The sequence below is a fragment of the Pomacea canaliculata genome, linkage group LG10 (genome assembly GCF_003073045.1).
Source record: "Pomacea canaliculata isolate SZHN2017 linkage group LG10, ASM307304v1, whole genome shotgun sequence".
NCBI classification, from domain to species: Eukaryota; Metazoa; Mollusca; class Gastropoda; order Architaenioglossa; family Ampullariidae; genus Pomacea; species Pomacea canaliculata.
Window position 1 is genome coordinate 24,183,774 of NC_037599.1, and position 24,944 is coordinate 24,208,717.

The 24,944-nt window shown below is 43.5% G+C and overlaps 1 protein-coding gene across 1 annotated transcript in view; it reads right to left on the bottom strand.

The window, feature by feature from the left end:
* The window catches only part of LOC112573468 (otoferlin-like), a 119,061-nt gene that overhangs the window by 74,841 nt on the left and 19,276 nt on the right, over positions 1 to 24,944 (bottom strand). Inside the window, 1 exon segment of the mRNA XM_025253870.1 lies at positions 1,915 to 1,973. Within this exon segment, the coding sequence (XP_025109655.1) occupies positions 1,915 to 1,973 (59 nt within the window).

Consider the following 24,944-nt stretch of genomic DNA (forward strand, 5'->3'; position numbering starts at 1 on the left):
GATGGCATGGACTTTCTTGGCGCAAGATAATATTTGACGAACTCTGGGTGAATACCATTTTCTGGTGAAGATATACACGCCTACTAACAACCACCATGCATGGAAAAGATTAATAGCACAAACGTCTGGACATTCTATGAACATGTTGATGGCCTCTTTTTGCACATGGCGATGTTTGGTGTGTCTTTATAGAACAAAAGAGATTTCTCAATCAGATTTGGTGAAATGATTTCTTTCACCGATATTTGTCTAGGCAGTAGCAAAAAAAAAAAATAAAAATATTGCCACTGACAAGAAAATGTATCCATTTATCAGGGAAAATGTTGCCTGTTACTGATCCTAACATTAATAAAGAATACGGCGCCCAGTCGTCCTTTACCAGCGATTGTGATGTACAGTCACCCAGGCCATGTACTGTCATGTACAGTCATCCAACAACGGATTGTAATTTTTATTCAGGAAGAATTCCAAAGTGACTGCACTCGTCTTCTGACTGTATTTTGTTTTGAGGACACGATGTAACTAGTTCCCTGAGATGTTGGAGGGACTGCATTTACTCCATCCTCATCCTTCTGTAGATACAAATTTCAAGGATACGAATATTTTCGTTCTTCCTTTCACCCGGCATTTTTGAGGATTCAAGATTTATTCATTCCTTGCTCATATGACAAAGTTTCTCATTAACTGATCGTGGTTCTGCTAGAAGTTTTTGCTATTTAACACAAGCAAGCTCTACATCCGGAGATATTGCGAACATCTCTTTCTCCTGTTTCCACGCTCCTAGTGAAGCTTTGTGTGATCAATGTTTGTGAAAAGCTTTTCGTGATGTTGTTTCTTGTGCTCGAGAAGACATTACAAGCTGTCTGAGCTTTGAACATTTCTCAACTTGTGTGACCTTCTGATGAACCGATAAAACCTTGGGCTCCTCTCTCGCCCCTGGCATCTCCTGCATCGCCGCCCACGATGGTGGCATCATCGACTTGCTTCAGGGATGAAATAGTTAATGAACTCATCGACCGGATAAGCTGTCGTGTGATCGATACTCATCGTTCAGCTTATTTTTTTCTGTCAGACTCCAGCAGACAATGGAACTCGCAAAAGATTCCATCAGCATCTCTAGTGAACTCTCTAAACCAGTCATGCCCAACCTTTTTCGGCTTGCGGGCCATATCCATTTCGGACAGCCGTGTCGCGGGCCACTTTACCGCAAAAATACAAAACGAAAAAAAAAAAAGAGCAGATACCATTTTTTATTAGAAACAAGTTGTACTTACCATTAATTATGTAGTAATTAGTGGGATATTTGAAGTTGTTTACCCGAAACCAACTTCTGAATGTCCGGCCTCATCGTAGAGACACCAAGTCAGAGCACTGAATCGAAATGTTCGTCCATCGAAAAAAAGATTGGGAAACGCCCCTAAGTGGGGATAAATACTTCTTCTTCCTTTTTTTCGTTTTTTTAAGGTCTTCTTTTATTACTAACATGCCCATTTCCTGCACTGTGGGCAGAAGTTTCGCGGGCCGGATGGGACCGCGTCGCGGGCCGGATATGGCCCGCGGGCCGTAGGTTGTGCATCCCTGCTCTAAACAATGGCTGGCAGCCGGACTTGGAGAACTGATTTTATAAGCACACTATATGTAGGAGTCACACACACAAATAATATAAACAAATATAAATACAACACAGTAGAGCTGGTCCAAAGAAAGATTAAGTGTCAGCAAGAATAATCAGCATTTTATAAAAAACATTTGCTCAGTTCTAGAGAATATAAGGACATAATGTTCCTAGAAGGGTTTGGACACAGAGCCTGCTTTAGAATATTTTTAGAGGAAAAAGGCTAAAACCTATAAAAAGGCTCAAGATGGGAGAGATGCAGCTTACAGTTGTACAATACCACAGAAAAGTCTTCTCACCTCGTCGAAGTAAGCCGAGTCCTCAGCATTTTCCACGATTTTTGTGTAGTGAGACACTCCTGGAACAGAGGGAAACAAGTGCAACTGAAAGTTTGCCAGCATGATGTTGTATGTAGCAATGAAATATATTTTATTGTGTCCACGATATTTACTGAGATGTCTGTGTTGATGATTACAAATGAGCTTTGCCTGCAATATATTCTGTCTGAGACCTTTAGCATGGAGTATGTACTGTCTGGACAAGCGACATCATCCACAGACATCGCAGTCTTTGTGTGTTGATGAAACTTGATAATTTCAGCAACAGAAAGACCAGGCGAGTGAGTGACAGTCAGTATGAGTCAATAACTAAATGAATAATGTTAGTATTATGTTACAGATAATAAGACAGTAAAGGTTACATGTGGGTTTTATCTGACTTTTAATTATCACGAACTAAGATGATGTCAGAAATAACCAGACAGTAGGCGCGATAACTCGATTTCATCCGTCGGTATTTATTTACAAATAACAAATTAAAAAAGAAGTAATCACTGGAGCTCTTCTTTTTTATGACAAACGGAATAACTAACGAAGCGTGAGGCTCTCATCATCCAAATATTCAGCTGAAAACAATACACATTGTAGGGTGGCGACGGTGATGCTGATGTTGTTGTCGTTGGTGGTGGTGGTGGTGGTGGTGATGATTTTGATTAAGCATTGAGCTCTGTATTGCATGCGGAGTGTAAAGCCATGCTCGGTGAATAGCATTCACAAAGCTCATTTCATAAACTGTATTAATAGTCATGATTGCCTGAGAGAGACAGAGCTGAACACCATCACATACTTAAAGGTCTACATGGCTGAAATTATAGGGTAAGTGATACTATTGTCTAATATATGTAATATATATCTTCTATTCTCGACATACACCACCATGCATAGACAAGAAAAATTAAGGCAGCCATCAGTACCCAGTCCTGGTTTCGTTTTCGAGGCTTCAAACACCTGGAGAGCTGAAACTAAATGTTGATGATGTTCGTGATAAAAATGGTGAAGTCGAGTTTGTACAAGTCACGAGTTTAACCGATTTCTGTATATAAATGTTTATAGGTGGGAAAAGCAATGACGGAAAAAGAATATTTCTAGATTTTTGAAAGTTTCCTTTTCCATTCAATAAAAAGAATTTGCACTCCAACCATATCTTTAATACGACTTTTCCGCGCTGTTAATAAATCATTTCTGTGAGGCTGGCTAGAGAGACAAAAAAAGAAAAAAGGAAATTGTCAGAAAGCAGAGAGAAGCAGAATATTTTTGTCTGCTAATGTCAATCGATATTAATTATTGTCTGTGCCCAAGCCCACTCACTGGAAATATCTGTGAATAAGGCCATCACTGGAGCCATGTACTTTTTGTTTCTGTCGCTTTTTCTCCATTCTCCCTTTCTCCTTCAGCCTCAGTCAAATGTCAAACCAGTTGAAAAGGGAATTTATGGAGTGGGTTCTCTCATATTGAGCAGAGTTTTTCATTTTTATTCATCCTCTTTTTCTTTCTGTTAATGAGATTTTAATGACCATTATGTATTTTTTAACCTGCGTGAGTAAATGATCCTTCGTGCTTAGTTCACTTGTGTACCTAGACTGTTGTATACTATATATAAGTTGTTGTGTACATACTTGATGATGTTTAACTCAGGTACGGTTTTTATACTAAGGGTGGCCAGATCGCAAACACTAAACACAACAGTAATCAGGGTGTTAACTAGTGATCAGGGTGTTACAACAGGGTGTGACTGAGTGCAGATAAAGAGAGTGACAATCAGCAGACACATGACAACCCTGGTGTCCACCATATTTTCGTGACCCTGCGTTGACCCTTGTTTCAAATTCAATTTTGCTTCTTTAATGAAAAATGTTTTTGTTTCACATCTCTCTAATCGCTTTCCGAACTACTGTCTGCTTCGTAAAAAAAAAATATCAGCAACTGAGCGACACAAGAAGAGACAGTTTAGAGTGGAGATGTTCACCTCTGATAAGGTTAATGTTTAATGATGGAGGTTCTACAGGCGGCTTGGATTCCAGATGACAAGGCTACTGGACTGTCGCTCACAAGGCTAGTCAGTCCGCGCTCCATCACAAAAATTATGGGCTTGGTCCTCAACATATTACAAATAAAGATGTGTGATATTTAATGCTTCGTTTCGGTTTGATCAAAGAATTTATTTCTTTGCCAGACTTGATGGTAAAAGGAAGGCGACGAGCTTACGAGTTGGAGTATGGAATATTCATGGTTTGGTCAGTATTAATGTTGGTGAATTATAGATTTTCTCAAGTTTTCATTAACTTGATTCTTTTAATTTATTAAAATACCCCACATAATCTTGCAAAATCACTTTTCAGGTGGGATAACCATCAGACTATTTTTCACATCGGCCTCCAACAGATGGCCTCAGAAGAACAGGATGTGGTCAGAGGTCTGTTCCCAGACGGCGATAACCCTGAGCGTCCTCGCACATAATTCAGGAAGCACGCAGTCTAGGAACGATAACTTATTGGGCTGAAGTCCTCATCATCACGTGTTATCTGCCCTTTTCGTAACAGTCCTTATTCCAGCCAGCGGAGACGCCGAGGTGACGGATAGGATGCGAGGGCAGACAACTGTCATTTACCAAATTGCCTGCCCCTGAATAGAGCCAGCAAGACAGCAGCCAGTATTACCCAGGTCTTTGCGTGGGCTTCCAGGCTCTTCATCCACAGCGGACGAACGGCTCCGTAAGCGGAAGATGGACTGATTGAATTAGGAGAGGAAATTTTGGGGAAGATGTCTAGGCATAAAAAGCCATCAGCGCTGCTAGAAAAAATCCTGAAGCCATGGAGAATGTTGTACTGTCATGTTCCGCTAAGTAGAATCAACCTACCTATTTTTATTTACAAATATAACAGTCGGGTTCCCAATGTTCTTCAAAACACTTCCAACAAAACTTTTCAAGATTACCCTGATAAAGTATAAAGAACATTTTCTACGTGTTTGAAATGGATGTTGGTACATGACCTTCGAATGACAGACTTTCCGGATGAATGTAAAAATGAGTTATTCAAACACTCGTGACCGGCTGTTCTTAAGGTTCAAGAAATATAAACATCGCCAGTAATTCCCCAAAAGAAGTGGTTTGATTATCTGACTATTGGATAGAAGTGTTTGACTAATGACCATGCGTGCAAACGTTTAACTCAGCGGTTCTCAACCTTTTACATGTGGCGACCCCCCTGACGAACACCGGTACGTCCGCGACCCCCCTTAGCCGGCTAGGTCAGTGGAAGAGCGGGGTGGGGGGGCAGCTTTAGCTAACCTCGAACGCCGCGTCGAGGAAATCAATGCAATTCAACAACGGAAGAGCAAAGTTCGTATCTGCAAGAAGTATAACTGTTAATGAAATTTTACTAAAGCTAATAAATATTATTTTATTGGACACTCACTTTGATTAATGAGAAGGTTGAGCCTGCTTGCTGTTGCATAAAGAAGCGAACCTGTGTGCGATGTTCGTACCCACTGCTATTCGCAACTCAGCCTCTGCGTCCACACGATTTCTGTATTTCGACTTCAGTGCTGCCAATGCTGAAAATCCTTGCTCACACATATATGAAGTTGAAAATGGCAGCAGAACTTTCATTGCTTTCTCAGAAAGGAGAGGATATTCACCGTTGATGCTAATCCAGAATGTTGGCACTGGTGTTGTTTGGAAGACCATTTTCAGGGATTGGTCACTCGAAAGGTCGATGAGCTGCTCTTCTTCTTGCGTGGACAACCCGCTTGTGCTAGGATCAGCCAGAAATGGATTACGAATCCAATCGTATTTAGTCACATCAATTTCAGCGAAATAATGCTGAAAACCTTTCTTGCAGTCCGTTTAGATGGGCAATAATTACATTCTTCACCTGATCAAGATTCAAGTTGTCAGCCTTGCACTTACACAAGCACGGAAACATATCAAAATATTTTCTTGGCGTATCTTTTGCGTCCACAACGAAATTTTTCGGACGAAAGCATTCATCTTGTCAGTTGTTTGTAATATGGTGGTGTAATATAGGGGAGTCAGCGATGAGAGATTGGGGGAGAAAGAGGGCAAAAGGCGAGAGGAGGGAGATTGGAGGCTTAATTGTTGAGAGGGGGATTGTGTTTTGAGTTTTGGAAGTGAGAAGTCACTGCATTGCCGAGACAGTGTACTTGAATAGGAAGAAGAGATTTGGAGTTTGAGCCCCCTCACCACTCGGTTACACAATGTAAACTAATTCCACTAATACCAGTATAAGAAACTTTTTTTAAAAAATGACCACCTTCGCGACCCCCTTGTAGGCACGTCGCGACCCCCCAGGGGGTCGCGACCCACAGGTTGAGAACCGCTGGTTTAACTCCATTGTCTTCCTCATGATCTCTCTCTGTGCCGCCCTGTCCCAACTTATTCGTAGGTCTTTTCACTTCCTGTTTATCATTTCCTACTGCCTGCAAAAATATGCAATCTGAGACTCCCCTGGCAACGGTTTTTAATTTCGCTTTCTTGTGCTGCAGCCTGGAGTAGTTCAAGTCCACACAGGTCGACTGATGGATGATGCAAGTTCCAGGAAACAGTTTTTCTCTGCAGACTCAAGCTCCCAGCGCACAGGTCGCCGAGGGAGAAGGGAGCGCACTGAGAAGTGACGTGTCTCTGTGCATCACGCATCTGGCCCTGCGAGCCCGCAACCTCTCGTCTCCGCCCACAAAGTTCACAGTCCGCCACGAGTTTCAATATTACAGCTCTTGCATCAGCACTTCATACACTTCTCTGTCATTTTTATGAGTAGTCATGGTCCTGCACTCTGACCGTGGTAAGTACCGGGCTTCCGAGTTCCGATGGCGGATCTTTAAAAGCCATCAAGCAAACATACAAGCCACCCTCATACCTGACCACTCTCCCACACAGCAACATCGCTTTTTACAGCTGGGCACGGCGCATAGTCATGCGACGTTGCAGCTGGACACGATGAAGTCACGTGACGTTGCAGCCGGACACGGTGTAGTCACGTGACGTTACAGCTGGACACGACGAAGTCACGTGACGTTACAGCTGGACACGAGGCGCCGTTCAAACCGCCACGTGCTTTACGCGGGTACCTGCTCGTTTGAATCCTTTCATTCCATCCCAACATGCTATCCGGAAAGCGATCCTCCACGCCCTATCACGTGACTTTCTGACGCAAACGTAAGAGATATTTCAGCAAGACTGTTTACTTATTCATAGAGCCCTTTGTTTTTCCGCTGCGATCAATGCTAACCCGATTGTGTGGAGGTAGGTGCGGGCACAGCGCAGCGCTGGCAAATGAAAAACATTGGTGGGGGGGGGGTGAGGAGGGGACGTGCGGGGGCAACCCTTTGATATGCGTATTACGGAACCATCAGCATCGTCCTCTACATTTTTTTTCTTCTTTCTTCATAACAACAAAAGTAGGTATAACAAAGACCAGCAGACACCATTCGTCTCTTGCAATGTTAGTATCAAACTGTATCAAATTGTATCGAAGTATATCAAATTGTAAACCCATTACACAAAGGCTGAGTACGACTCAAGGGTTGTACCCATGAACTATGCCTCATAAATTGTAAATAATAATAGCAAAAGGTAAAGGTCGTCCTCAACAGGTCGCAGTAGAAAGAGGGTTAGAAGCCTCACTTTTCTCAAAACCATTTTACATGAGGGCGATGCTAATGTCTTCCTCTTTGACTTACCTTCCACATTGCTTTTTGCGGTAAGGTACCCATTACCGACAGCTGGGTGGATACAGGGGAAGTTTTGATATACGGGTTTTGAACCAGCGCTTCTCAGTTCAGACGCCAATGCTTGAACCGCTCGGCTAACGCTTTCTCAATGTGAACAATAACAACAATAAAGTTTACTACTCCAACTATAGAACACTTGCTAACGACCAACTTTCATGTCTCTGTAGTTTGACTGTGATAATAATCACATCACTAAAATTAGTTTTCGGTTAAGTATCCTTTACCTCCCGGCTATCCAACTGTCACTGTTGGAATCTCAGAGGACTAAGCAGAATGTTTGGGTTGAGCTCTGTGATGATTCAAAATTCAAAGTGAGTAACTCTTTTTCGCTTTCCAGATGGACGCCTGCAGGCATCACCACACTGAAATATCCTGGACACTCGGGACGTCCGCGTGTGGCCACTTTCTCAGAGTTTTGGAAAAAAGTATTTTTGTGAACCATGATAACTACATGTGCTTAAAAAATACATCCCACAAGACATTTAAAGAAATGAAATCGCTGAAATATTCACTAGAGGGATATTGTGATTAACATACGACCGGTCACGGCACCGTTAATGTCAGTTGTGTCTGATTGCGACAGTCGTAAACCTCAGCGCATGTCTCGGTGTGAAGACGTCCAGCCTCATTCTGTATTCTTCGCTGCCACTTCATCATGGAACCCATCCTGACTCAAGAACACAAGCACTTCCGGCGACAACCACAAGGAAATGTGCACCACCCTGAAATGACTGAACAGTTATCTTCCCCTTAACTTTTCTTTCTTTTCTCCCTTCTTTGACACTGTATCTTCTTCTTTCATATGAACTAGCAAACAAATTTGTTACTGTGTATGGTAGACCTGGTTCTAACCTTTCATAAATAGTTATTTAAGTTAAGTATAGCAAACATCTTAAGTGAAATTTCGAAAGTAAAATCACTGGTTTTGTTTCTTGTTTTGGTGTGTCTCATTTAGGCTCCAAACTTTCACGACCATTTATTTATTTATCCCTTGTGCCGGTTGCAGGGAGGAGCACAGTGATGGACGCGGCACCTGACAAAGCCCTCCACACACTAGTCTAGGCGATGGTAAATATATATGTTCTGCACTGGATGACCAGTCCACTTCTTCTCGTCTGTAAGCCAGTTCTTTCTCTGGCCACCGCGGTGTCCACCACCCTCCAAGATGCTTTGAAGTATAGTCTTTGACAAAGTTTGGTGCTGGGTCACGTGGCCAGACCAGACTGGCCTACGCCACTTGACAGTTACAAGTAGAGGTTCCTGGTGTCCTGCAAGTGTGGCAACCGTGTTTACTATAGACATTGATTTTGGGTTCCCTGTAGGAGATCCGGATCAGTCTCCTTAGAACTTTGGTTCTGCATTTCTTTCAGCAGAACTTTGTTTGGATGGCTAATTCTTCTGTAGTTTTAGTACTGTTTGCTGTTTCCTGTTTTGGGAAGGTTGTGTCCATTCTTTGAGCCAGTCTGTGGGTTACAAGACTTTTTAGCACAAAGCACAAATACAAAACATCTTTATTAAACCCTTTCATAAAAGTAATTAATCTGCCATGCTACTTAAACGGGTGCCAGCTGTATGAGAACCTTCCCTCATCGTGTCCTAGCCATGAATATCTATGGTCCTGTCTCTGGACCTTTGGTGGCGCCGAGCGCACTCTCCAAGAACTACAAGGGATGGTTCGGCCAGGCTGGAACTAACTGACCACTGTCAATGGCCGGTACTTTCATTGCACAAACCTTTTACTTCTGACCGCAATGGTCGTGTTAGCAAGATTTTTCTGTAGGGTTAGCTTCTTTAGCCTTTGTCTTTCCTAAGATTGCCCACGAGGCAGTGGGACGCCTGGCAAGTACGGCGGTAGAGAGGACAGAAGCGACAAAAGAAGATTTCTTAAATCTATCAAAAAGTTTTTAAAAATTTAAGGGCCTAAATAGTTCTTTTGTAAAATTAAATGTAATAAAAAAGTATAAACGTAGGAATAATAATGAAGTCTACAAAACAGAAAAGTATAAAAACGAAAGCTTTCAGGATATATTCGACCTAAAGCCAAGAGAAATAAATACTGTAAGTGTAGTTTTTCTCTTGAATAATTTTCGCATCCAAGAAAAAGAGAACAAACTGAAGACTAATGCCAGTCTTTTGGTGATGTACTAACCACCCAACCTCCTTACTCTGTATGCCGTGTGGTGCACCTAGTGCCCTGTTGCCCCCTGAATGGAAATAAGCCCCGGGGTTGTCGGCAGGTCTTAGGCACGAGGCGCAGTGCTTTCAATTCTGTCTCCGGGGCGCCCTCTGCGCCTGTCTCCAATTCCTTCTTTAGGCGCCATTCTCTGATGAATATTCATACTGTGGGAGGCTTCTGCAAAGTTTAATGAGTTTTCTCATCGTTTGTTGTACTTCTGCTAGCCGTGCACCCAGCGCGCATGCGTCAAGGAAAAAAAAAGAGCTGGAGAGTGAGAGAAGAGGAGACAACCTATGACAGTATTAGTCGATCGTGCTTCCTGCTTAAATGCCTGCTTCAGGACCCCTTAGCGAGCAGGAAGATGTTCCGAGACTTGCATTTCCACGCATTGTAATGGCAACCGCACGACCTGAGTTTTGCAGTCCTCCTCAGCCCTCCTAAGCCCTCCTCTGCCCTCCTCAGCCCACACCACCATCATTGCCGGAGTGAGAAAATGGCTGGACACCTCTCACCTTTCTTGTTCTCACACGGTGTAATTCGGGCTAATTACACACAGCATCCCGAAGACAGAGCAAAATATTGTCAGAAATGATAAAACTCTAGTGTTGATAAAGGAATGTGTGAAGACATTAGACGCGCGCCAACCAAAGTTCATTTTTCTTGAATGAATCTCCAAAGTGCCGATGCCGCTCAGAAACTTATTTTTGGGACAGGTGGACTTATTTGTCACTACCAGAAGACATACGAGCTCATATACAGACACTATTATTCTGACAATATTTTAAACAGTCAGAATGACACAAGCGAGTTGAAAAAGTGACGAATGAAGATGTACGAAAGGACAAAGTGCTGTGGATCGTTTTCAGCAGATGCAGGGAGGTCAAGACAGGAGCCAGTCGCCAAGCAATCACCAAGATAGCAGAGACAGTCAGTGAAAAGAAAATTGCTCAGAGATTGTTTCACAGCACGTGAACCACAGTATGGTAGAGCTTTTTGTACGAACCCCATTTGTAATATTTAAAAAGAAATAATGACTCGTTAGATGCGCCTGGAAGATAAGGTCCCCGCGGAAAATTCTTTCTTATCTCAGAGGGGGGAAGAGATGTTTCAGCTGATGTTCCTGTGAAAATGATTCCCGGACATTTACAACCCAGCTGTGTCATTGATCATCAGCAGTAACAAGGCCGGCAGAGGGCGATGCTGGCAGTTGTGGGGGTGGGGATGCTGGATGGGGATGCGGGGTGGGGATGAGGACCGGCTGCTGCAGGCCGCGTGGTTGCACAGACACAGACCCACAGAAAGCACGAGGGAAAATTCGATCCCCTAGTGGCTTCGTTTCCCCAGGAATAACCTAATAACCCGAGGGTAGCTCTTGTTCCGGGCTGAAGTGGCGGCATTACGAGCATCATGGGGCTTTGATTATCGTGCGGTCAGGTCGGCCTCCACCGAGTACAGATACCTTCCTCCTCTATTCATTACTTCACAGTGTCAGGAAGGAGTGAGCGAGGGAGAGAACGAGAAATTGTGTGTCTTTGTGTGCGCATGTCTCTCCTTTTATTTCTCTGTATCCTGTGTCTTTGTCCTCTTTTTCTTCTACTCTTCTCTCTTATCTTCTTTTTACTGTTTCTTGTATCGCTGTGTTTGTCATTATTGCCACTTAACATGTCAACAGATAATGTTTCAGTTCATTCAGTTCGGGACCTCTTCGTACACAATTTGCTGATTTCCAGAAAAAAATCAGGAGCTGTAGTGCCGTGCATTGTTGTTTGACGGTTTAATAGCATCAAATCGTTCATGTCAAGACTGAATATGAAATGAAAAATGCCTTGTTATAAAACTGGATATGAAGGAAATAAAATAATCATGTGTCCTGCATGGAAAATTACTAACCTGTCATAAATCCTAGCTTCAATAAAAGAGATAAAAAAGAGAACTTTTCGCTATAAATCTTGAAGAGAACACCCAGAATACAGAGAGAGAACAGGTTCACAACGAGGCTGAGGCGGCTGGTCAGGAGCTGGCTACAAGTTCTGCTGGAAAATGTCCAGCTTCCGTCGTGCATGCGTGTCCTGCAGTTGCCAACAACAACAACACGAATAAACATTTAAGCAGCAAACAAAGCTTTTCTGTTATTTTTATGGTGAAGTGCACTTTTTAAGGCAATGGCATTTTTCCTGAAGTAATAATAAAAAAACCCAATAACAATAAAAGCAAAATCAACAATAACAACAAAGAATAATAACAGCGGCTTTTCCTTACAGTCTAACAAATATGTCTTTTTTAAGATTGTAATGTCTTTCTTCTTCTTTGTATCCCTTAACTAGCACCGGAAGCACCAGTCGTAGAAGGAACAGGTTGGCGCATAGTGTGGGTGGCGTGTCATCAACGTGACGGTCACGAGCCCACGAGAGAAGGTCCCCTAGGGGACAGTCAGTCCACTCAAGTATTCAAGTATTCAAGTAATACTAATGTCTTTCACTGTAGCCTTAATGTCACAGTAGAGAACATAAGTGGAAAGATAAGCAAGATTGCACGTGGTATGCGTGCGCCAGTTACTCTAACCATTATTCATTCATATTCCCGTGAGTTGGTTGGCTGATCCATTCCCATTCATTTATTCATTGATCCCTAGACTGGTACCAGTTGATAGGTTCTGCTGGTCTGCTGTCGAAGGGTCCAACTAAATAGTCAGCGGCATATAAGGCTCGCTACTAATGTCCTGCAAGGACTGCCACGTCTGTCTGTATTTATACAACCCACTTCTTTCTCTGTCCATCCCCGCCCTCCAAAGTACCAAGAGGAACGGTCTTGTGCCGGTCACGTGGCTGAACCAGACCAGACTGAGCCGCTTGGCAGTTGCTAGTCGGGTACCTGGTCTTCCAGAGGGTGGCAACCGTTCTCTGCATAGAATTATTGGGTTCGCTGTCCTGTGGGAACAGCCTGACCACTTGTTCGCGAAAGTTGGACTCTGCCCACGTGTCTGCAGAGTCTGTCTGTACAGTGGGCGGGTGCTTACCCAAGTTTCTTTGTTTTAAAACTACCGTAAGCAGCCAGACATTGCTTGCATGGGGGATGAAGTGGACATGGCTGTTTGAAGAGCTCATCGACATAGCAGACGCTGGAAGCACAGTGTCTGTCTTGGGTGCAATACGTTTTGTGTTGTCCTCTCTGTTTGATGTTATTTCCCGCCATGCCATGTCACGTGTGAGTTATGGTGATGATACACAACTTCATCAGTCAGCTCCCCACAATGAACTGTCTGGACTACCGAGACTGACAGAAATGTCTAGCTTACTAAAGTACTGGATGCTCCAAACAGACTGGAACTGAATGATGACAAGACGGAACTGCTACTTGTCCAGAAACATTTCCGACTCATCCTTCTCTTCCTCGGTCTCTGTTCATTAACAATTCAACTCTGTCCGCAGTTTGGGTCTCATTCTCCATCAACATATTTCTCCTGTCTGCAGAGCTGCTTACCTTTAATTTCGTAGGATCAGCAGCAATCGCCACGATATCACCACTGATGCAACTAAAACTCTCGGCTGTGAATTTCTCGGGGATAGACTATTGCAATTCTCCTTTGGCTGGCATTCTCAAGTATCTTCTTGGGAGACTCAGAATGATGCTGCTCGTCTCATCTGGAGACCATCTAGATTGGAACATCTATCACCTATCATTGGCTTTCTCTTTACTGGCTGCCAGTTACGAGTATAATCTACAAACTTTTCACTTTGACTCGCTCTGATGTTTGTGGCACTGGTCCTCCGTGCCTCTCGGAACTCACTCCATCTCTACACCCTCTCGACCTCTTCGCTCTGACACCAAGCTTCTGCGAGTCCCAGTGACTAAGACAAAGATGCATGGACAAGGGTCTGACTTCTACCAAACCTCATCAATTTAGAACAAATTACCCGTCAGCCTTCGTCTGTTTGATTCTCTTACCACCTTTGTGTCTCAGAACAGAGACTTAGCTGTGACCCTGTCCTGACCCTGTCCTGACCCTGAGCGTGTAGAGCGTGCGTCTATGTTTACCTTGTGTATGAGTAGGTGTGTGTTTGCTGTAGGAGTGAGTGTGTCTTTGACATGGGAATATTGCTATATTGGCACACCATAGTTGACCCAAGCTGTGGATCGGGTACCTGACCCCATTTTAGCGTTTAGGAAGGGAAGGCAAGGGAGATCAGTAGCCCCTAGACAAAGTGCCGCCTCTAACACCTTTCCAACTGACTTTGGATCACGTGACTACCTTAGCATTTACCTTTTCATTACTAGACACATCAAAGCTTTATCGCATGTGCAAGCCAATGCAATATAATACTACTTTATTCTCGCACCACAGAAAAGCACACACATACATTTATATCACAACTGTAAATTATATTTGTAGGTCAAAGTGCGGTTTTTCCATAAATTATGCCACCGCAGAATATTCCATTCAATAATTTACACTCCTAAAAATCCACTACCATTTCGAAACAGAACGCTCGCATAATAAATTCTGTTTGAAGAGCACACGAGAGCCGTGCAGGCAGCAACAACAACCACAACTCAAAGGGACGTAACCCTGACACCTTGCTGCACGGTTGTCACCCGGTGAGCGAGGGTAACACTCATCATGTCCACTTGTCTTTCGCAACATCCGCCAAGTGAGGTTGTTTAACGAGAAGACTGAAATGGAATAGAAAGAGAGTTTAGGGCATCAGTTGCCGGCTAGGTTGGTGTGGAAGGAAAGTGCTTCCACCTCGAGGTGATTTCGCACTGTGGGAGGACAGGCAGCAGGGGAGAAAACCGGAGTACTCGGAGAAAACCCAGATGGCCAGCCCTCCGAACAGGTAGGTCAATGAAATGTCTAATAGAGTAATGCATCATTTTTAGAGTGAGGATAAAAATAAAATTTAAAAAAACCTGTGAAAAAATGTAACAATGAGCTCGTGGCCAAAAAATAAAGACCGTCAGGCTGGAAGAATGGTGCCAATGCATCATTCTCTAATTGCTGTCAACCAGCCAGCAGAAAATGCAACCGCGTTGCCGAGAGTAATGGAGCAGGCAAGAAGGTTTGGTGGGCAGGACAAGGAACCATTGCTGCTAGAGTAGACATGTACAGACCAGCAGAACCTATTGACTTTCTCTAACTTCTGTCCACTTTAATGCACGAGCGAAGCAGGCAGGCTCAGGGAGCAATATTCTCGGAGTCTGTAGGGACAGATAATACAGTTACAACAGTTCTAGTTACAGGAGTCTCCCAATGAAACATCTAGCAAGCTAGCAACACAACATACAAACATGTGAAAACACTAACTCTCACTAGTAGGAGACCTGAAGAGGGGAAGTAGACTCCTACACAGTGAAGTATCCGCTAACACACTTATCACCCAGACAGCTTGTCAATCAATCAACCATGGAATAATTATTAATTTCCAACACAAAATCGTTGATGCGTGATTGAAAACAAACCTTCCACGAGATGTACATAAAGCACCCCACAAAGCACTTCCATCGTTAAATATTTGGTTTCAACACCTCATGTTGTCTGGCTACACTCTGTTGGCAAACATTACAGAGATGTTGCTGGTCTGTAATTCGTTGAACACTTAAACGTGGAGAGGTTTCAGGTTTCAGAGACTTAAATCCCATCGCAAACTATTTCAGTTTTAAATTCTGTGATCGCCATACCAACAAAAATCAAACACAACCGTTTGCACAAACTGCGAGAAACAATAAAGGTTCAAAATAATGACATGAAAAATGCATCGCCAGCAGCTACAGAAGCAGGCAAAGAAAGCTCTCGAAGATTAATCCCTCCTGTGCCATAGACACATCCATAACAGTTATTGGCAACATAACGACCATCGCAGGCCGACAGCCAGGGTGTGGAGGTATTCCTCTCTCCCCAGTAAATATCCTTTGCTGCAGGCTGTGGCCAAGATTTGTACAGCGTCCATAGACTGTCAGCAGCCACCCACACAGCTACCCGGTGTCCTTCTTGGCATCCCCATCCTCTAAAAGGTCAATGTGAATGATGCAGGATTAAAGTACACAAAAAATGTCCATTTTCAGTTTAAGGAAAAAAAATTTCTGCTATTTCGTGGAAAACTGTTCCGTGTACGACAAAATCCATTGTAAGCCTTAAAGAACGATTTAAAAACAAAACTATGCTAAATATTTCCGTTAATGCATGGTCTACCTCAGAAAGCACCATTTCCTCAACATCTAGAATTATCTCCCCTCTTTTGACATTCTCATTGAAAATTATGTGTGTAGACATTCATTGTATTTTAAATTGTCATTATCATCACCTCCTACTCTTTCCTAGGTAGCCAGTGAAGTTCCCGTTGTGTCAACACCTTTAGTGATGTCTAGGAAGCTGGTTGACAACTGGGAAGAAAGGGGATAGTCAGCTACACAGTCAGTGATTCCTGATGTTTTCTAAAACAAACTGACATGGCGATAATTTGACCTTTTAAAACCTCAGTTACAATAGAAATATCTCGGCAGACAGTCGTCAAGTGATCCTAGTGAACTCTAGTCACTGAACTGACCGCTTCTATTGTCCTGATTGTTCTCCGGAAATTTTTGCTTTGGCCACCGGAAATGAACGGACCAAACACTTTGATCAGTGAAGATGGCCGACAGGAATCACCGAAACAAGACACCCAACAGGTGGCAGTGCAAATGAAACAAGGTCTTTGGGCGAAACCTCATTTTCTCCCAGCTCCTCCCATCGTAGATGAATGTGAACAACTCGTGGGAGAGGCTGTAGAAAACGAGACATTCTACAGGCTGGTCTCCGAGAGAAGCTGTGTAATTAATTACAACACTCCAATGAGCACCATCGCCAGACAGGCTGCAAGACACTGGAATTAAAACTTTCAAATGAAGTCCACTCTCGAGACTTTCCACTGGTGAGGACTGTTTGTCTTTGGCAAGTCCATCAACGATTTACTGACTCAGAAAAAGTATCCAGAAACGTGGACTGCACAATCCACAATCTAAGGATAATGTATTCGTGGTAAAGAGATCGATGGATCATATGTATATATGTATATAAATGTATGTAGCAGATGTATGTAGGGCCTTAAGTAAGAACACCAAGTCTCGGTCACATCACGGATATGTTTCTAGTATGATGAGATGATGAGAATAGATGATGAGAATAGAAGCATAGATAAACTTTACAATGGATATGTCATTAACGACTGTCAATGACTACACTGCCCGACACAGTGTTCGTGATGGTGGTCTGATTGCTGTAAGAAGAAAGAACGAAAGAAAGAACAAATGAACGAACGAAAGAAAGAACGAATGAACGAACAACCGAAAGAAAGAACGATCGAACGAACGAAAGAACCAACGAACAAACAAACGAAATTAAGAAAGAACGAACGAAATTAAGAAAGAACGAATGAACGAACGAACAAACAAACAAAAGAAAGAAGGTCCAGATCGAGTTCACCGACCCGTGAAGACAATCTCATCAAGCGTGAGGTAGGCGTGCCAGTTGCGACATGTCTGCCCGTCGATGCTTCCCTTCATCATGCTCCACATCATAACTGGGTTGACGGACTCGTCACGATGGTGCTGTGTAAATAAATTATCTTCATCGCTCCTACGTCATTGTCGTTAAGGAACATGTCCTCGTGCGCCACGTGCTGGCTGCAGAAATTGGATTTCACGAGCTTCTTGACGTGCGTGCGTCATTGCCACGAGTCTGTCAGGTCTGTCAGTCCGGGGGGATGCCTCTCGTGCACATAACATAGTTAACTCCCAGAATCTATCTCAATTAAAAGTTCTTGCTGTGGAGAGAGAGAGAGGGAGAGCTTGCACGTGTTGTCTGTGGATGAGGAATGAGAGAAGAGCTTGTTTACGGGCCATCTACCCACACAACAGCAGCACAAAGCGAAGTGACCGACTTTTATTTGTTCGTCTGATCGTTCTGCCTTCCCAGGAATCTGAACTTCTCTGGGAAAGACAATAAGAAACAATAAGATGTCAGCTGAATGGATCGGTATAGGAAAAAACTATAAAGGTGAAGCTACACAAAAATGAGAGGCGCGTTTTCCATGGGATCGCTTCCAGTCAGCGCCCCCTACCGACATTCCATGACAATAAAAACAGCAACCACCACAGCACTTGGGTACATGTAATCACACCATCCATTTTGCTTGACAATAAATGTCGGCACAGAGAAAGAGAGAGAGAGATCAATCTTATAAACGACTGCTGGAGTAGATAAAGAAAGAAGAAACTTTGTAATAATTGATTTTAAGAAAATGTGTGTCTTAAGTTTTCTGATAGAAATTGATAAAAACGTGAATGAAACTCGGAAGCCGTTAAAAAATCTTTGTTGCTGATTGTTTTCATGTTAACAAACATTTATCTAAAGTTGCTAAGTAGATGCATATAATTTGTTGTCTTTGTAAATATATATATATGTGGGTGTGTATGCGCGCGCTCATAAATAAAGTATTGAAATGCATTAGTACTGAGGGCATTGAGTATGTTTGGACAGACGGCAACCCAATAATTCAGAGAATGTTCTAATTTCACAGACAGACCTAATCACACACAGTCAAAGCAGAATGAAATGTGAAGCTGGAGGACAGAAAATAATGTCTACAGCTATAAATGCACAACAACGCATGTTGAATGTTCACGAGGACTGTTCCCCGGCGAGACTCCATTTCAGTGCCCTCCCCTAGTCAGTAGACCCTCGGTTTTTCTACTTCACCATGGGATCTGACTGACGAGGGAAAATGAGTTCACCTACTCTGACATCGTGCCAGCCTCCTGAGGTCGGGAAAAGCCTGCCAGTAGTTCGCTAGCAGGATGGCTAACCCTAGCATCATGTTAGTATTATGATGTTGAGACAATGGGACAACCTGGCAGACTGTCAGTCCCTGAGCTAAGGTTAGCTAAACCAGATAAACCACTCTACTGTGGACGTTTGTCATCTTCTAAGGCAAGCTCAATTCAGCTCATCACTTTCTGGTCATTTTGCGGTGAAGAACGAATAATAGGACTGTCAATGGATGAATAACAACTGAAGTCCGTGAACTCTGACCTTACAGTAGTTCATGTCCACCAAACTTCTTTGTCTCACGCAAAACTGTCTTAGGTTTCTGGAAACTATTTTCTGGAAGGTACGACAGCACGGGGTCCTACACGCACCACTCACATATAAAGTCCACTGACAGATCAGTTGGGGGGAGCCAGTGCAAGATGGAGAATCTTGTTTTTAGCCAGAAAAAAATGGACACAAACTGTGTACCGACGATTATCGTCTTTGACATCTACAAATATATAGGGGCTGGGGTGTGTGAATAGGGTGGTGTAACCTGATCCCACCCCTATACAAACCGTATACAAGCTCCATCAAAGCCAGTCTAGCCTTATATACATGCTGGCTGCCACCCCGGGGTGGGGGAGGAGGAGGGAGAGAGAATAAACAAAGCTCGTTGACCTGTTTTGTCGCCATTTGCTGTCCTCAGAGACTGGCTTTGCTCTCTGTGGTGGATCGTTAGGAAGCTCTTTGTCTCAAGGCTGATTGAACTTTAATGGTCTCCCATGTAGGCGGTTACCCTCCTCTGGAATATTTTCCCAGAGACCTTTTCACAGCTAATGTTTCTCTGGCCACTGTATGCCATCTACGCTAACACCAAACACCAGCTAAACTGCTTCTAAAATATTAGCATGTTGTTGACTTGCAGGCATTAGCATTCAGTTAGCACGAGTGTAACACCCTCGTCCTGCTTTCTGACCGAAGCTCAGAGCTTTTTTTCTTTATTTTTTTGTGTCTGCTTCGAAAAAAGATTGTGAAAGTTTTAACTCGGTTGTGTTGTTTGACCATAAATATTTTAATTAAGCTAATGTAAGAGGCACGAGAATGTTTTTCTGTGTTTTTGAACTTGCTGCTCACGAAACGATAGAAGAATAATAAAAATGAGAGGGCGAACATCGTCTGATTCATTGTTTTTACCAAGTCTACTGTTTAAACATGATGGTGGTGGGTCTGCAAGCCTCACATACCTCACTGCCTCAAGGCCTCAAGTTCAGGGGTTGTTTGATATATCAACACACCATTTTTATCCTAGTTATTATTAAATGAGTACTAAAAACGGTTTCTTCTTCATGATTTACTAAACTTCAGTGCAATGTAATAAAGAAAGGAGAGAAGAAACCAAAAAAGTAATGGAGAGATAGCGGAAGAAGACAGCGATTCAACATCACAGATGAATCAGTATGCACCGTAGTCTTGACAACTTAATCTGGCATCCCTACACTCTCGACATCACCTCGGTGTTGGCAGCAGATTTATCGAGGCGTTAGTTAGAGGTCGGGGAAACCAGAAAAGTCTCGAGCTTCGTGATTTCGCCGCGTGAAGACTCACGGTAACACAGCCCCGCACCTGACAGATGCGGTCGAGGGTCTGATGCTCATCCTAATGTGAGACTGGGTGAGACCAGCATCCCACCCACCAGCACACGAGGGCCGTGTTTGGTTAATGGATTCCTGATTTATTCCGACAGAAGAGTTTCGGCTCCAGAAAGACCGGAGCAGGCTGTGGTGGTGATGATGATGGTTGCGGGGGTGTCTATCGCTAACCACTATTACCCAAGCAGCGAATGGGTAGCCGAGTGTTAATAGTGAGAAATACTAATAAAAAATCAAATAAGCCTTACAAGAACCCCTGAACGGTCAAAAACAATAAAAGTTAGCCAAATAACTAAACGCAGACAGCCAGTAGAGGTTACACGAGTGCTAGACGAGATATCACAGAATTATAGACAAAAATCTTTTGAATGCATATTAGGGAAGTGAGCCCTGACAGAACCAGTCGCCAGACAGGATATTACTCAAAGGGTGGTTAATCGGATCAAGCATATCTTATATCATTGACGGAAACCACGAGATGACAATAAACCATTTATTTCCCTGTTGCCACGCAGCAGCAGCCATCAACAAATTATTTGATAACCTGACTGACAGCCATACTCCTGATGTATCCCTTTATTGTGATTTGACAGCACTACAGGATTAGCAAGGGCTTGTTTCGACAGAATAGAAGTGTAGGACTGGATGCTGTCCAAAAAACATTTTTGTCAAAGCAGAATGTACTAAAGAAGAGAGTACAAAACTGCTTTGAGAGAGAAAAAAAAAAAGCTGCAGCGCTCTCATGAATGCAAAGTACGTTTCTGGCCGACAGAGGATTGGTTTTTACACCGCACAGCTCGCAGGTTTTTACCTCCCAAAAGACACTAAAATTAGTTTAATAAGATAATGGAAACATTTCACGATGATGTTTGTGTAATAAAATGCACTTTACCAAAGACTACAGAAGCTTCCTTAGAACAATTACAGCTTGGGTCTTAGCAGATCGATTGAAATTCGCCATCTCTGTCTCGTACACCAGCGGGCCATCAGCTGCCGTTTCCAGAGATGCCATCGATTAAATATTTCGAACTAGGATAAAGCCTACCATGACTAGACTCAGGCAGACATGATAGTTGCTGAATGTATTGACTAAAATATCCGCGGGTACACACTTTCCGAGTGTCAGTCTGTCGTTCCCAGGTCTGTCTTGCTGTTTTCTGTGCTCACCCAGTTGCAAGCTTCACAGGATGTTTTTTGTCCATCTCTGAACAGCGCAGCATTTAATGTCAATGGCCGTCGGTTGGGGGCAGGTTTCCACAGGACTGAGGCAACTGTCTGTGGTGTATTCAGTTGTCAGCCACACAGAATAGAGCTCGTCAAACTGTAGAGAAATATTTTTTTTGAAATAGCAAGTGGTAGGGTCTTAAAAATGTTGCTTCACAAAAATATTTCCATTGGACCACAAAGTGGACAAGGGGAAAGCAAAATTACCTCCCACCACCTCCTACAGCATTTCTGCCCCTGACAAGACTCCATCCAGGAGTAATCAAGTTTTTGGCAAGATTTGTCCTTCCTTTGCCTCCATTGCCGTGTGATGGAGCGAGTGAAGGTTCGAGTGTTCTTAGATGTGTATCCGGCACTGCAAGCACTCGAAGACAACAATCTCGCGGTTTCTCGTCCAGCTTCACTGTAACAGGCCTCAACGATGTTTCCTGTCCTCCTGGTTTGGGCAAAGGATCGTCTCCCAATCTGCAGCGCCCCCTTGACGTCTTCCGGCCTTTTGTCCATCCCTTCGCCAGTATTGGATATCTTCCAGTGTTTGTCTCCTGTTTTCCTCTCTTTGTGTCCACCTCTGGTCTTGTTTATCTCGAGATCTGGTCCTGTTTATTTTTAGGTCTGGCCATTAATATCCGTCCGGTCCTGTTTACCTGTTTCCTTTATCTCTCTATTTCTATTTGCCTGGTGCTGCTTATCCTGCTTACCTCCAGTTGTGTGTAGCTCTCTGTATCTCTCTGACCTGTGTTTCTGTCAACCTCTTGTCCATACCTGCGTGTCATCATGAGTCGTTTCTTGCGATTGTAGTCTTACAGGAGACGATCATTGGGTGAGCTCTCCTACAGGCTCCTGCAACAGCATCCTCCAAGGCAAGCAGACATTTTAGTCTCCCTTGAGGGGGATACAAATGGATACAACGCAGTAAAGTAAAAAAAAAAAAAACCTCTCCAAAAAAATCAAACAATGAGGATTATGAGACGAATTAAAGTTTCAGAGTTAAAGCTTCTGAAAACTTTAAGTCGTTTTACTTTCCATGGCTAATAAACCACGCTTTTCTGATATAAATAATAAAACATAAATGAGGTTTGATTATGGGCTTTGTTTTCGGGGAAGGAGCGCTCTATGGATGAGTGCTTTATATTTGGCAACATATCGACTTTCGCGGAACTTTCACTCAACTCTCTCTCTCTCTCAGTCTCTCTCACAATCTCTCTTTTAATCTCTTTCTTTCAGTCTGTCTCAATCTCTTTCTCAGTCTCTCCCGATATCTCTCGATCTCTCTTTCAGTCTCTCTATCTCTTTCAATCTTTTTATCAATCTCTCTCTCTCTCGCTCTCTTCTTAATCTTTTCTCTAAATTTCTCCCTCAGTCTCTCTTAATCTCTCTCTTTCTCTCTCACAAACACACATAATGTACATGTACTCATGTATAAAGAAGCAGAATGTCTTGGGGGCTTTGTCATGTCCGATAGCGCTCATTACTCCACCCGATACAGTTCACACATTTCCGCAGCCACCCGGTGCGAAGACCCACGGCCCCATTGAACCCCTCCTTTCTTTGAAGTACAGAACGCCGCTCGGGCTGCTTGATTATTTATGTTTAGTTTTGTGTACCACCATTCAAGGAAATTGAATTGGTTCTTTCTTTGTGTATCGTGTCGACTTCACAGCCCTCAAAGGAAGAAGGAATAAAATCAATGTCGACATCAATGTTCAGTTGGCCCTGCAGCTCTGTGATCTCGTCTTTGAACCTTTTCCTGGGCGGAACAACTGATTGAAGTGTGACACATGGCTTTGGAAAATATGATGTGTGTACATTACAGTCTGTTCGGCATGCATGCTTGAGAGAGAGAGACAGAGAGACAGAGAGAGAGAGAGCATGAACCTTCACATATGCGAAAAGGTACTGTAAAAGTTGACCAAAACACTAGTTTAAAAGGCTACTGTGAAAAGCTGTAGAACTGTTATTGACTTGTGTACAGAAAAGTAGTTCGGAATGGCAAAGACCTTTGATGCTCTGACACTTGCTTGGCTGTTGACAGCAGCACCACCCTGATGTCACGTGGTGACACTGAGGCTGTCTACATCACAGCCCACCATTTTCACTGCTGTGATTTATGTTGGACAATAGATGTTGGACCTCTACGCCTCAGCGATGTCGGCGATGATGATTTTTATCACTGTCTGTCGCCCTGCTCCAGGTGTTTGTTGACGAATCTTTCTTCACCTCCACTTCACTGTGGGAGAAATGAAATGTTGCTCCGTTGTTTTGCTTGTTTAGTTTGTGGACAACATGTTGACCTTCCTGCTAATCTCCATATTCCTGACCGATTGTTTATGCCAAAGTGCACAGAGCCAGCAGGGAAGAGCTATAAAGTGTTATTATTATTATTGGAAGGATGTCAAAACAGGGGAATCTAAAGGGAGGAAAGCTTTTTGGCGCCGACAGTTCACCAGTCCAGCCGTTTAAGCGGATAGGGTAGGAGGATAAAACACAAAAGTTCTCACTGTTGTGTGCTAAAAAGTCCGAGAAAGCAAAGAAGGACCAAATGAATGGACGCAATCACTTATCATATTCTTTCAAAACCTGAAACAGCAAAAAGTTTGATAGGAAATTCAGCATCGAAGAAGGTCTCGTCCAAGTCATCAAAGCGCTCGCTGTATAGCAGATGAACTAAGTACTGACGGGTAACCACATAGCAGTTTACTGTCACACGACAGTAACCCTCCTGAGGGTGATGTATAACATCTTGGATGACATGCATGAAATCCTCCACGATCACCACACAATTATTACCATCGGTGATGACAGTTTAGGACATTGATGACACAGTACACCTTCAAACGGAGAGCTGAGTGGTTAGCGCGCTGGCGTCCCAACTGAGAGCGTGCTGGTTCGATACCGAGTGGCACAAGTCCTGGTTATCGGCAATGGCAAAGCAGACATCTACGTCAATGAAGTAGGGATCGAAGAGGTAAACAGCCTGAAGTTGGGAGCCAATCCTGTCCAGAGACATCTCCACGACAGACATCCGCATGAGGATCGCAGCAGAAGCAGCGGCAATGGCTAAAGTGGACAGGGTCTGGTGCAGACAACATCCGGTTCACTACCAAGTACAGTTAGTACAAGTCCCTGGTGGTGCACCGTGCTCTACGGATGTGACACGTCGATATTCGCTCGCCGATATGGAGAAACAGTTCAGACTTTCAAAAACAAGTGCCTGAGAAGGCAGCTCCGACACTCGCACACAACATAAATACCAATGACTTGGGACGAAGCATGATCGTCACATTGGTAGGACATCAGGGACCTCTACTTGCAACAGTCAATACACTGGTCTGCCTGGTCACGTGACCCCCTCGACACTGTACTTCAAGATACCTTGGAGGGTGATGGACACGGCACACATGCACAT